This window comes from Sipha flava, unplaced genomic scaffold, assembly GCF_003268045.1.
Source record: "Sipha flava isolate LNK unplaced genomic scaffold, YSA_version1 314_pilon_pilon, whole genome shotgun sequence".
NCBI lineage: Eukaryota > Metazoa > Arthropoda > Insecta > Hemiptera > Aphididae > Sipha > Sipha flava.
The window spans coordinates 104,360-119,773 of record NW_020272994.1 but is presented as its reverse complement, the minus strand read 5'-3'; the positions used below and the strand labels follow the sequence as shown (position 1 = coordinate 119,773).

The 15,414-nt window shown below is 32.1% G+C and overlaps 1 protein-coding gene across 1 annotated transcript; it reads right to left on the bottom strand.

Moving 5' to 3' along the window:
* Positions 1–5,857: 5,857 nt before the first annotated feature.
* Positions 5,858–7,934, bottom strand: LOC112686567. The gene has a single exon (XM_025558918.1). It carries the CDS (start codon positions 7,543–7,545, stop codon positions 6,364–6,366), a length of 1,182 nt encoding a protein of 393 aa, XP_025414703.1. The 5' UTR covers positions 7,546–7,934; the 3' UTR covers positions 5,858–6,363.
* Between the last annotated feature and the right edge of the window lie 7,480 nt (positions 7,935–15,414).

Below are 15,414 nucleotides of genomic sequence, written 5' to 3'. Positions count from 1 at the left end.
ATATATATATATATATATATATATATATATATATATATATACATATATACATATATACATATATACACACAAGAGGAAAATACACACAATTATTATATATTACTATATTATTAATATCATTAGGATCATAATTATTATTGTAATTATAAAATTATAATATTATTAAAAAATTACATTAAATGCTCTTTTTATTTTTATTATCATTATTTAGTTGCTACCTGTACTGATTATTTTTTTGAAGACTGTTGTTTGCTACTATGAATTGTTTTTAAATGCAATTTGTGAGTTTAGTGGTAGTTCATAGAGTGATTAATTATTTAAAAAAATACTGAAATACTAAAGCTAATTACTAAAAAACCAAGTACATTTGGTATTTTGGTAATTAACTGTTATAAAAGGTTATTTTTTTTTATTAGATTTATTGATATTCTTCAGATTTGAATTAATTTTAATTATAATTATATAAATTAGATACTTTTTATAAAACAAATTAGTTTTACAATATTGTTAACAATGGTACATCATTAGGTGATTGGAAATTAACTTGACTGTTTTAAATGTATTGTTAATGGATGAGTAATAAGCTTCTTTAATCAGATACTGTGATATAAGTACTTTTTTCACAAATTAAATGTAAACTAGTTTAAACTTTAAAGGCTTTATAAAAAAGGTTTTCAATCATATTTTATTTCAAAGTGTCTTATCTAAAGCAGGGTTAATAAACTTTTTATGCCGTATTGGTAATTGTTTAGATGGACGAAATCAAAACAATTTTTTCTAGTACATTATTTAAAATTAACTAGTTTGCATCATTATAGAATTAGTTAATTTTTTTAATTTGTATGACGAAATTGACCAAAAGTAGAATTTTTTATACAACCTTGCTACACATGGTGTTTTATTAATTTAATTATGTCAAATTAATTCTTTGATACTAAATAATTTCCTTTCTTTGATATTTTTCGTGAAATATTTTAATAATTTTAAAAAACTGCAATGTTAATTTAGTCTTATTGTAGTATAAATGATTAAAACGGTGATTTAAAATTAGATGTAATGTTAATGAAACTGTTTCTTTAATAGGGTTCCAACAGTTCACCTTGAGGAAAACGACACTTCAATACATTCATATTAGTTACAATAATCTAGGCATGAATAAACTTTAATCATTAACATCATTAACACGCCATATGAATATTTTTAATGAATATTAATGTACGTATCGTATATGTAATATACAGAAATAATAACACTACAAATTCGTAAAAACATACTCGTATTTAAATATTTAAGTTATTTATTAAAAATTTTTCAATAATAGAAACGAAATCAATAGTTATGGTACGTTAAATTTAAAATTGTTATTCCTGTTTTATAAGTTTTGAGTTTTTAGGAATTACTTTTAAAACAGTCTATGAGCAATCATAGGTTTTCTTTTTCTATGAGTTCCTATTCGTTCCAGATGTTGGATATCATATTAGCTAAGTATGCTATTCCTGTCAAGTGATGCCCGAAATAAATCTATTGATGTATTGTACCAGTCACGGAGATTCTTCAGCCAAGATATACGTCTTCTTCCTACACTTCTTTTTCCTTCAATCTTTCCTTGTAATATAAGTTGTAGTAGGTATATTGTATTGTTGATTATTTCTTATAATATGTCCAATGTATTCCAGCTTCCGGGCTTTTATTGTAGTTAACAGTTCCTTCTGTTTACCCATCCTTTCCAGTACCATTTGGTTAGTAATTCGATCTGTCTATGAGATTTTTAGCATTCACCTATACAACCACATTTCAAAGGTTTCAATTTTTTTGAATGTTAACTCTGTTAATGTCCAGATTTCGACTTCATGTATTAATACAGAGAACACATAATACCTTAACAGTCTGATTTTTGTAGCAAAAGATAGATCATGACACTTGAATACTTAAGACATTTTTCGAAATGCTTCCCTAATTCTTTTAATTCTACACTTTATTTGTAATGAATGATCCCAATCTTCATTTATTGTTGTTCCGAGGTACTTAAATCGTTGTACCTGTTCTATACGTTTATTTTTAATTATTAAATGTCCTAAGTTATGATTTTTTTGATATTATCATGAACTTTGTTTTCTTGGTATTTAGAATTAAGCCATGTCTTTCGCTGACTTCTACTACTCTGTCCATTAAGTATTGTAATCCTACAATGTCATTTGTAAAAATTACCGTATCGTCAGTGTATCTAATGTTATTTAAACATTCCCCGTTAACCTTAATGTCATCTTCAATTCCTTCTAGAGCTTCACGGAAAATAAATTCCGAATATATATTAAATAACAGCGATGATAAAACGCAACCCTGTCTTACTCCATGCTTAATTAATACTTCCTCCGAGAGTTCCTCATCGACGCGTATGACTGCTCTTTGATTCCAATATACATAGGTTTTATTTGTGACTAATTTTTAGGAATTAATCCTCTTTTGGCCATTGATGGACTTCCCATGTTTGCTACTTGGCACGGTTAAATTATCGCTCAATTTTTTTAAACTTGAAAATTCATTTCAATGAGTTTGTAAAAAGCTTGACTCTTTTTCTAAATATTGATTCGAATAATATTATAATTTTTCTATTATAGCAATTATTTACTTATTGTAAATCTAAAAAATAGAAAATTTAGTTGTTAATTTTTTTTAATTCCAGTTTACATATAAATAAACTTTAAAATGTTCATCAGCCAAAGTTTAATGTTATTTATACATAGATATGCACCTGTACACAACTATTTGAGAATCCTCACTCCGACAATCTGTGTTAATAATTGAAATAATATAACTATTATGTTGAACCAGTAAAAGCTGTAGTTATTCAGAGACGTAACCAAGAATCTACCAATAGGAAGGATCCAGAAAATTGTATCAAGGATAGATTAGAAGAAAAATAAAAAAAACAAAATTAATTGATTAATTTACTAACGTAAAATAGTATGTAAACCGCAAATTTGTTGTAAGCTCAATGATTAAAAAGGAGTTCCGTATTCAAAAACTTTTTTTCGGTCACGTTCCAGTGTGGCATGTACAATTTTTTCTATAGAACAATTAAAAACTACATAACAAAATAATGAAGTTCATAAATTGAGAAAAAAAAATGAGATAGCTGTTTCAATTGTTACCAAAAGCAACTATAGAAATTCATGTTATAAATTTTTTTGATTTTTATGATATTCTTATTTGGTAAGCTTTTACTCTTATTTTGATCGATATTCGCCACTAAGTATTTTCTCATAGTCTCATTCTTTGTGTATATATTTAAATATACCCACATACATTGAATATAATAAAAAAATAATGATATCACAATTCCATAGCAATAATGAAGGTTTTTATTTTTACTTATGTATAGGGTACGATATAATTTGTGCAAAAAATTAACAATACATGACTTAGAACTTTGCGTTAACGTGTTATAAAATAGAAATAAAAATTGTTGTATAAATAATAATTTTATATAAATTAATAAAATATTCTCTTCATGATTAAGTAGAATAATAATAAATAATTAATAGGTATATCAATTAATACTTGATGATAATCGATAAACTTTTTCGGTATCTTAATTAATACAATAATTTAATAGCATATGCATATACTATAAGTTCAATGCTAGTTTACGCTTTTTACTGTATAGTATTTTTATAATTGATTAATGTTGGAGTAACATTACATGATAAAATATAGATATAATATTTAATTAATGGTTGAATAATGAATTACAATAGTAAAATAGTTATGCAACAATATAATATAAAATATTATACAAATTTGTTAATAGACTACATTAATTTGTTTTTTATAATAAAAATTCTGTTACATATTTAATATCTTATAATAAGAATATAATTATAATAATAAATGTATGATGATGATAATAATAATAATAATAGCTATAAATTAATCAATAATATATAATAATTTTTTTTTTCGTATTATCAAATAAAATATTATGTTGTAAATGAAAACGCATTGGTATTATATTAGATAGGTATATTTTTATAATTAAAATATATTAATTTTTTTTTAAATACATATTGACCACAGCTGTGAGTTACGCACTAGGTTCCTATTGGAATTTAAACATCTGCATTGAAGTATGCACTATATAAATCACGCGATATTGGTGGTAATTATAATTTCCGTTAAATACCTAAATACATATATAAATTGTATCTATACATTTATAAATTAAACAAGATTTCGATTAGAGTGTATTTATTTGACTAGATTGTAATTCTTATTTTACTAAACGCTGTAGAATCCTGTATGATTGACTAGATTTTATTTTAACACTGTAGATTAACAAAATTATTGTACTGTTGATTAAACGTTGGCTATATTTTTATTCTGAAATAGAATCGACTGTATATTTTGACTAGATTCGTGTTCTTTGTGACTATGTTTAAGTAGACTAGATTTAGAAGACTTAAGATTAAGACTTATTTACTTATTAAGTAAAAAAATTAGAAGACTAGAAATTTTGAATAGATTTGGGTTCTTTGCGACTTTATATAAGAAGACTAGATTTTGATTGGATTTATACTCTATACTCGACTAGACTTTGTTTAAGCTGAGGACTAGATTTCTATCCTGAGATAAATTTGACTGTAAATGTTGACTAGATATATATTCTATACTCGACTAAAAATTGATTAAACTGAGGACTAGATTTTGACTAGATTTCTATTCTAAGATAGACTTTACTGTAAATGCTGACTAGATTTATACTTTATATTCGACTTGAATTTGTTTCAACTGAGGACTAGATTTTGATTAGATTTCTGTTCTGAGATTGATTCGACTATAAGTATTGACTAGATTTGGGTTCTTTGCGACTAAGTTTAAAAAGACTAGATTTTGACTAGATGCTAACCTCTATACTCAACTAAACTTTGTTTCAACTGACGACTAAATTTCTACACCTTATAAAACTAAGTGACTAGACTGTTACACGTTATACATATTTGACTAGACTGTAATGTGTATTTTTGACAAGGCTTAAAGCAAAACAATTTCAATATTGGTTGCTGATTAAAATATAAATATGGCTTATATGATACAAAAATGTACAAAGGAAATTATACGATGTACCTATATATACATAAATATGTATAATATTTATAAGTATAAGGTAGATTATGCAGTATACAGGGGAAAATGACTAGAATATACTCGCACCGCACACCAAGTGTAAACGGAAGTTTTATAATAATAAACTTACAATAAATTAAATAATAACTTTATACACTATATACAATATGGCTATGGTTAAAATAATATACACTATTTGTATGAAAATGCGGCCTTGGTTAGTTGATTATTCATGATACTGCACTGCACGTTATCCACTACAATAACATTAACAGCTGACGTAAATTTCTAAATTAAACTTAACTTCGACGAAACTGGAACGGTTTTTATGTCGATATTAATATAGTATATATACTGGCACATTAAGTCCTTCGGTTTGCCGTACGACTCGGTGGACGGATTTGAATTGTAATAGCCGTGGCGACTTGAACGCTCGCTCCCGAGTCGTACTGAACAACTTAACTGAAGTGTACGGAAAAAATAATAATTACTCAGGTTGGGTTAGAAGAAATTATTATTATGATTTATAAGTATGTGTAATATCTACGATTCGAAAAACGGAAACTTACGAAACTCGCGCGTGTTTAATATATGAGATCTCACGCGATTCCAAAAGTATAAATACTGACTAGAATACAATTTACATATAACTGCGCGAAAATTACGAACTGACTTGATGTCTTAGATAATTTTGACTAGATTATTAATACTAAAAATGTCCACGGGTTAAAAAAAGCCCTATCGTTTATCTGAACGTAGGTATAAGTGTACGTATATTTATAGGTATAAATGTATTTACATTTGTCAACTACTGTACGTGTACACGTATGTATTATGACCAGAATATATGTTTTACACGCAGCGTACACGAATATTGCATAACACGAGCATAAAGTGACTAAAACTAGTAAAACTATTAGAGCCATTTATTTGACTAGAATATTTTTCAAATTGTTGCCGATTCTTGTACATTTAAATAGGACGTTTTATGAATGTTTACTGTTCCGTAGTGGCGGGATAGTGATGGGAATATTATTTATCGAAATGGTAAACCGTCGTGGGGCTTCCGAGTGCATAAAAATGTCAAGATGTTAGTCCGTTTATTACGGTTCATAAACCTAATTTATCAACACTGTGCGTCAATCAATTTGATCGATTATACCGATAACATAATACCAATGCGTATAGAGAGAAATGAAAATATTTTTTAATACCGTTGACGACGATGCGGTTGTCGATTTACGCGTTGCCGTTATCGATGACGGTATTGTTGTTGATGTTGTTGTTGTTGGCGACAGCGGCCGCTGCTGCGGCCTGTGCAGCTCGTTGCAGCATATTTTTTTTGAACCCTGCCGCTGTCGTTATAGCGGACGCAGAAGCGGCGGTACAGGTGGTGGAGATGGTGGTGGTGGTCGTCGTCGTTGTGTTACTGTTGGCGACGGCATCATCGGTATCGCTGACCGCGGCCACCTCGGGTTTGACACCGCTGTCGTTGAAGCTCTTGGTGTTGCGGTTACCGCCGGGCGTTTTCGCGTTGCTTCCAGTGCCGTGCCATCGACGGTGGGACGCCAGGTTGGCCGGACACTGAAACACCTTGTCGCACTCAGGACACCGGTACCGGACGTGCACGATGCACCGGCACCGATGCCGGGCCAGCGCGAACGCGTCCACGTACTGGACGCTGCACAGCCGGCACCGGTATGGGCCGAGCGCGTTCGGTATGCTCTCCAAGCGGCGGCGAGCCTCGTCGGTGGCCACCACGACGTTGAACTCGGGATCGATGTCAGCCCCTTCGTAGTCGTCGTCCCGGTCGCCGTCACCGCAGTCCGTCGTCGCGTTCGTGGTCTGATGCGACGACACGTTCTTTGAGTCCTCCGGTGACGCCGGCACGATTATCGTGCCGGACACGGGAGATGACCGGTCTACACGTTGGTCCAGCTGCGGCAGCAGCTTCCGGGTCGCCGCTCTTACCGCGGCCGGGTTTCCGCCACCGTTCGTCGTTTTGCTGGACGCCTTTTTCGACGACTTACCGTTGGTGGTACTGTTGGTGTGCTTCTTAACGGGTGTCGTGCAGGGCTTGTACTCGTCTCGGCCACCGGTGCCCCCGAGCCCGTCGATTATTCGTGCGGCCACAGTGGCTTTCACGGACAAGTCTAACGGTCCTGCGGCCGTCAGGTCATTTGTCGGCGACCCGCTCTCGTGCTCATCGTCGACATCACCGAAAGCGTTCGTCCAATACTCACCCTTGACGTGGCCAACTCGTTGTCGTTTCCTGTTCGGTCCGACGAACTCGTCGTCCACCGCGTCGCTGCCGGCATGATGGTCCCGGAGGTTTCGCATCCGCATGGCCGCCGCTGCCGCATTGGTCATCCACCAAGTCCACGACGGTTCGGCCGCCGCTGCCTGCGCGTAATCGGTCATGGCGCGCCTCTGACGTATAAGATAAATGTAGTAGTAAAAAAGTGATGATGTGTTGTTAACGGTAGCGCGATCGCAATAAAATAATAATCAAAATCGTTGTGTTAATACATCGCGCAACGGACTCTCGTCCAATGATGCCGGCAACTGTGGGTGCGCACCACTGTTGTCGCGGTGAGTGACTGAGACCGATGCCGGCGGTGTATACCGTCTAGCGGCGCGCGTCGCGACTGCGGTACGTGCCGCTCCGACGGCAGCGGTGTGTCCGCGAACGTGTGCTAACCGAGTGCTGTTATACGCGTACGGGGCGCTCCATCGACCAATCGGGTTGCGGCCACCGTCGACGGGTGTAGGGGGCTGGGCGCCCCGCGACCCTCTCGGATCCACGGCGGTTGCGGGGTACGTGCACATACGACAATGACGGAATAACAATACAAAGCGAGCGGAGATATGTACCGTTGTGCCGTCGGCTGTCGGGGGCGCGTGCCACCGTGCCGCCGTTGCAGCTGCCGCGGCAACTGCATTGTGGAGATCGCGTGCCAAGTGTCGGGTCGTCGAGGGTGGGTACTGGATAAAAATCACTGTGTGCGAAAATCTCCGTCGCTAACGGCCGTCCACGCGCTTCCGCCGGTTTTTCTCGCGTGGATTTTATCGCGCACGGGGTGACAGTACCCGTGAACGGGGGCCGTACCGTTAAATGTTTTAAATCTGCGCACGCATAAACATACAAAGTACGGCTAGCATTACGACCGTCTGTTCGTCACGTCGGTTTCGCGGTGGGGTTGGGACCTAAAACTGCGCAGTGCAACATCGCGTAACCGAAAACCTTAAATACGACGCTTCAAAATAAGTTTAGGCTAAAATTATTCGTTTAAGTTTTTATATATATATGTTCAAAGAAGTTAGACTACTAACTAAAAAAAAAAATAAATAATAAAAATTTAAAAAATACGTTTCCAAACGATTTGAATATCAAATATCAATGATATCCAAACACTTTTATAATTTATTCTTATATTTTGATTGGCATTTTTTTTTTTGTTGCAATTTTTAATGTTTTTCGGGCATATTTTAAGGGTTTTCTGATTATATTATAATGCAAATTTCAGTAATTTTAAAACTCGAACCTTGATCACTACTAATAAAAACTGCGAAAGAAAAACAATGCGAAGCAAAAATTATAAAATATATCTTATTAATATATATATAATATTGATGGTCAAAAGGCCAATTGTCGTAATCCTCACTTTGGTCGAAAATGGGATTATTATGAAATATTAAATTTCATGTAATTTTCTTGTGATTAACCAATCGTTGTAACCCATCATATTATTTAACTACTACAATTTTAATATTTATAATTTTTTTTAACGTCGTAACCCATAATGATAAATAGTAACAAATGCTGTAAGCCACATAAAAATATTATAATAAGAAAACGTAAGCCTTGAGACTTTTTTCTTCATTATGCCACATTGTTGTAATCTACATGCTGAAACCTAAAATGTTAATCAATTAATATTCAAAATTTGTTCGTATATGAAACAGGTATACCTATTGGTGTATACACCAATAACACATTGTTAATATGAAATTATTGAATAATTAACACAAATATGTAATGTTGTAAATTATAATATTTATAAAAACTTAATTTTTACGTAAGATTTTTCATTTCTGGTAACAAATATGAACGGACAGTACTGGCTCTGCAGTAGTGTGACAATTAAAAAATTAGTGGTAAATTTTTAATGACGTATGTAAGTTTTTCGGGAGTAGTTTTATTCTTTGGTTGATGATTTCGCATATTGAATAGCCGTATCAAAATAATATTATTATTACATTTTAATTTACTTTATCCACTAGCTTATCATTTTAAAAATAGATATCGTAAACATTTTTACGAAACAATAATGTTTGATCTAAATTTAAATAACTATTACATACTGTAACCAAAATATATCAATGTCAAATGCAGTAACCCTAATACAAAGCAATACTATTAATAATGCAATCATAAATATTATGTGGTCAAACTCTGTAACCCTCGACTAGGTCATAAATAAAACTAATTTAACTATACAAATAACTATTATAAATTTTAAATTCTTAAGAAAACTGATTCCCAGGTATCACAGAAAAAATAAATACGTACTAGATAAGTACGATCAAAAATGATTATATAGGTAAATAAAAAGTTTAAAGTGTTTATTGTAAAATTATGTTTTTGTGGATTACGATACTTGGCCTTTTGACCATCGACATATATCTTATATATCAATATTATTTCTAGAAATAAACTAAAAATGCTAAAATTCAAAACTAGAAGGAGTGCTAAACTCTCCCTTATAATCCTGTATGTGTTTCTAAATGGTTAGTTGATGGGTAAAATGGTCGATGAAGGGGTTGATTTTGGCGGTTGAACTCGAGTCCCCTTCTTGAACCACCATGGTATTCCTCGTACAATATATCTACAGCTGTATGTATACAAACATTGCGTGGAGTAATGTTCGATGTGTAGGATTTTATAACTAATACATTCATATTGTAACATCACTGTACCAGCATTACTGGACCGTATCAGACCACAGGGGGTCGATTTTTGAATTCATTCGATATGCAAGCGAAAATTAATAGTATACGACGACAGTCGTATGGCATAATCGTAAACGATTTTTCTTATCTGTTTTTACCTATTCTTGAACACTATTCGACAATTAGTTGTAGCATACTACAGTATCGTCGTACGAAAATGCGGTAGTCGTATAACCTCGTTTGATTTATCGTTATCTTAGTAATAACAATTGTTTTTAATGATAATAGGTATTCGTTCATTACTATATTTAATTTTTTTTATGATTTAAACAATAGTATTTAATGTTGCCAACTAGGGTTTGGTAGCTATCAGTAGTATAAAAATCAATGGCTATCAAAATTTAAAATTATAAGAATTTAAAAGACATTACATATGAATTGAAATCCTTGACTACCATATATCAATATCATTTATTAAGTAGGTACCTATTTAAACTTACCATAGTTGTAGAATCTAAATCTGATGATCACTTTTGATCTGTTAGGTAAGGACTCAATTCTTTTATTAACTCCTTTACCATGGCTTTATTTAGTCTATAATAATTATGCTAGAGCTGACCTATTAAAACAATGTACATAATTTCTCTAAAACGTGCTCTAAAAATTAGTATAACATACAAAAATAATTTTAAATTTGCGAATTATCACTATACTGTAGACGAGACTTTTAGTATTAATAATGCATGCTAAATTAACAAAACAAAGTTATATAATGTTAAAAAAGGTGCTGAACAAAGAAACGCTGATATATATCCTTTGTATGATAAAATATAAGAGGAAAAAAGAAAATGTCATCCAACCAATATTGAGGTAAATGAATTCAGTGCAAATATACCACTACAAGATTTAGCTAATCACACTACTAAAAAATTATTATAAAATATTGGTTATTTCAATATTAAGGATTTTGAAGGTTTTATACGATTTGATTAACATTTTTTAAATGGAGATGAGATGGGAATTCGGAGCATTCCGAATACCATCAAAAGTATTTTAGTAAGTCAGAAAATAAAAAAACAGATTGTTGTAGAAAATAAAAATGTGATGCAAACTGGTTTTTATTTTCTTTAGTGCCTTTGAAACTAATAGGTACTACAATTAATACCTTAATTAGTATTGTTTGAGAAAATAAAAATACTTCATCAATACATTATTGCCGACCAATACAATTTATTTTTGAAAAAGAGACAATTCAAATAGTTCAATAAAAAATCGTCTTCTTTTTCTTTTCTTCGTCTTTCTCCCAACTATTAGGGGTCGAGTTTTAGTTCAACAAAAAATGAAGTTGGAAAAGTTATAAAACAAATAAATAAATTGAAACTATTTGTAGTATCAAATTTATTAAATGTTAATTTAATTTTTATATAACTATGGTTGATGGTAAAGTAATTAGGTAATACTTTAAGCAATTCACCTATCAACGAATGAATACAAGTGTACAATAACTTTAGTACTTAAATATATATATATACTTTACTTGAATGCGATACTTTAGTATCGTATTCAATTAAGCGCGCAATGAAGATAATTGTTGTTGGTACAATAATAACGTTCTTACATGTTAGATAGTAATAATTAATTGATAAACATGTGTACCTACTATCAAATCTCAAAAATTAGATTTAGCATATACTTTTTAAATTCTTTTTATTTCGTTCCATTTCTTAAATTTATGGTTCAATGTGGGGTGGTTCGTTCTTGTATTTAACGTTTTGATGGTTGAATTTACTATATAAAATCTACTATATCTTACTATATATAATCATGTGATCTGTCATTATTTTGTTCTTACTTAATGGATGGTATTAATAATTAATTTGTATTCTTTGCCTCATCAAATAAAATACAAGTCGACGCCTTAAGGCAAATTTGCATACACATTATGCTACAATATATTTTTTCCGAAAATATAATTTAGCGTATGATACGAATGCGCGCGTGTTTTAATTTATTTATTCGAATATAAAATCATTTTGACATTTCCATATTATCTATTTACCATAGTATTGTTATTTAGGTAATATATTTTTGGAATTGTATTTTTTCATGATCGTTTACTTATAGATTTCTAAGTTGTAGCGGTATATAACAAAATTACGTTTACATTATTTGCAGGTTACTCACGACGAAATAAAAAGCCAAAATTTCTTCCATATTATTCACCGAACCTCTCGGATCGATATTTTAATACAGTTTTCAATAAATATTCGAAAGACAAATTTAATTATTTTTTTACAATTAATTCTCATATTTTTAGGGTTATAGTTATCGAGAAGAAATTATCACTCGACAGATGCGCTTTACAATATACACGTGTATTTTTTTCGTTCAAATTTTAACGATACAACAATCATAACTCACTGTAAACAACTAATGTTATTTGATCAGTGGATGTTTCGAATTAATTTCAACCCGTCCATAAGCCTCCGACAAAAGATTGTTTTTTCATCCGACTCGAAATGATTTTTCATACCACTTCCGAAATCCGTTGTACAACAATTATGCACGCTTGTGCAGTGGTGGTGGACAGCTGATGGCAGTAGTACGACGCGAGTCCCCAGGGATGGTTGCACGCGGCGGCGTAATTGTGGAAGCGCGTGTGCACGATAAATTATCATGAAAATACGTATGCATAATAATATGCGGTACGCGCGCGCGCGTTAACATCGTGCGTACGGTGTCGATTGTTTGCGCGTCGCTCACCCTCGTAGACTCGAAAAATGAATACCCGTTACGTACTGTGGGAAACGTTTCAAAGTTTATTATTATTATTATTTGGTTTTTTTTTCTTTCTAGCTGTTTCCCGCGGGTCAACGGGTGGCGTATTTGTCTGTGCGGGTACATCGACAACGGCAACATCGTGTACATTGTACATACATTATTATAACGTAACAGAACGGTCGGTGAATCTACGACAAGTATTTTCTAATACACGCGTAGTACACGCACGTAAAGCACTTATAGTACTGTGCAGTACAATTTAATCGAATGTTTCGCAAAAAAAAAAAAAAAAAATGAATATTGAAAACTACGACAAAATAATGGTTATATCGCAGTTTTTTTTTTTTTACGTTCTCGAACACGGTAAAAGTGGTTATGATGTTATGCGGGCCACTTGTACCGGCCTCGCGTCCCGCTGCGGGACTTTCTATTTGTATGTGAAACTCCTCGGGCGAAGGGTTGCTGGCGAATAGTTTTCATTAACACTTGTGGACCATCGTAAGACAGTGTACCAGCATCGCCACCACCGTCATTGCTGCACACCTGGCCACCCGAATGACCCTTTCCGCTGTCGTGCACACGACTTCCGTCGACGACGATATCCATTATTCTGCGATCACAACCGTTGTTATTGGAATTATTCGGTTACGATACTTTCGCATATACGAGTGCAATGCGACCGATGTGTAACGCAGTGTATGCGGTACTTTAGCCGTATGCACTTATCTGTACCATAAACAGTTTGCATGTTACAGCGTACACGTACGGGTGAGTATGTGCAGTGTATGCGTGTACTCGAAACGGTTTGTGTACGTCTTCTAGGTGGTGTCGCATACAAACTGCTTCGACCACTCAGTCGGGCCTATGGTGAAACAGCAATCGGGACAACGATTTCCGTAGGGGATGCGGGAATGCTTACACATAATAACCGATTCCAGATTTAGAGCTTCGTCTAAGGTCGAGGAATGTGTTGGTTTTGAACAATGACTTTTTTTTGCGCTCATTGATCAAATTTTCAGGCAATCGAATCGCATTGAAAGTCACGTCGCATTTTACCTTATTAAAACGGATATCTGGCTAGAACATTATTTTATTATTTTTTTATCCTAGTTGTTTCATTATATTAAAAAAAAAAAAAAAAAAAAAAAAAAAAAAAACAGAAAATGAATAAAATCATCTTTATTTGTTTATTGAGAATATTTTTAAAATTTAGGTTTGACGTATTATGACATTAGTTTAATTTCAAATGGCATTGATATTTAGCTGCTCTGTTAATTATTTTTAATTATATTTGTGGAAATACGATTCTAAGATACTTTATAAAAAATGACTCTCATTTCCCGTATAATACAAGATATATAAACTAGCACTTCGGCAATTTTAAAAAGATTTAATCGAAATTTGTAAATGCGTGGGAACATAATATAAATGAATGTATAAAAAATGTTAACAAGAGTCGTTAGTCGTTATAATTATAATCATTAATTTCTGTATTGTTTATTGAATTAATAACTGATTAAATGATTAAATTACATCCAATACGTGGAAAATAGTTAAATAGAGAAAATATGAATATCAGTGATTATTTTTTTTAGTAATTCATAGCTTAAAATATAACTTCGTGACATCGATAGTGCTACTGCCTATAAATAGTAATATTAATCAGGTATATTGTGCAGCCCATAGTACACTATATAGCTGTTATGAACAGTTTTAATCAAGAACTTTGTTGGAAAAATGAAAATCATACTTTTTACTCACCTTGTCAAATAATATATATACATATTATGCACTTTAATTATGAATGTTTCGTTACTAAAATATAAATATATGTATATATATACTGAACACTATTTATTATTTTAATAAAATGTTTGTTAATTATATACCATCGAGGCAGTGACATATTTATGAACTTTTAAATGGTGGAAAGTGAGTGTTGGAGGGTTAATTATAAATTATATTAAAATAGTTTTATAAAAGGGTCCATAAAAAAAAAAGAAAAAAAAAGATATTAATTTTATTTTTATTTTGTGGTGTAGATGGAAACCTCTTCACCCTCATAAATATGATATTAAATGGTACAAACTGCATTTCAGATTAACAAACTGCCAGAGTAAAAAATCTAACACATTTTTTTGCAAACATTTAAATACTTCGTAAATACATATTTTTGAGCATCAGATATTGAATCGAATAATCATATTAAAATAAAATAAAATAAATACCTAGGCAATATATAACAGCGATTTTGTTTGTTTTATAGATTGACTATTTTAACATAAAATTAGTATGTAGACAAATAATTTGCAAATCAAATGTATTCATTTCATTTTATTCAATATTTATTCAATATTTTTAACTAGATATGTAGTCGTAATACGTATTAATAACCTTTATAAATGATTATTTATTAATATTAATATTATTATTTTGTATAAATAAAAATTTTAAGACGTATTTACGAACCTTGTTTCGACTCAAGAACCCAAGAGTGGAGAAATCGAACCAATGAAGAACTACAGAACTTGTTTCAGAGACCATGTATTTCAAACG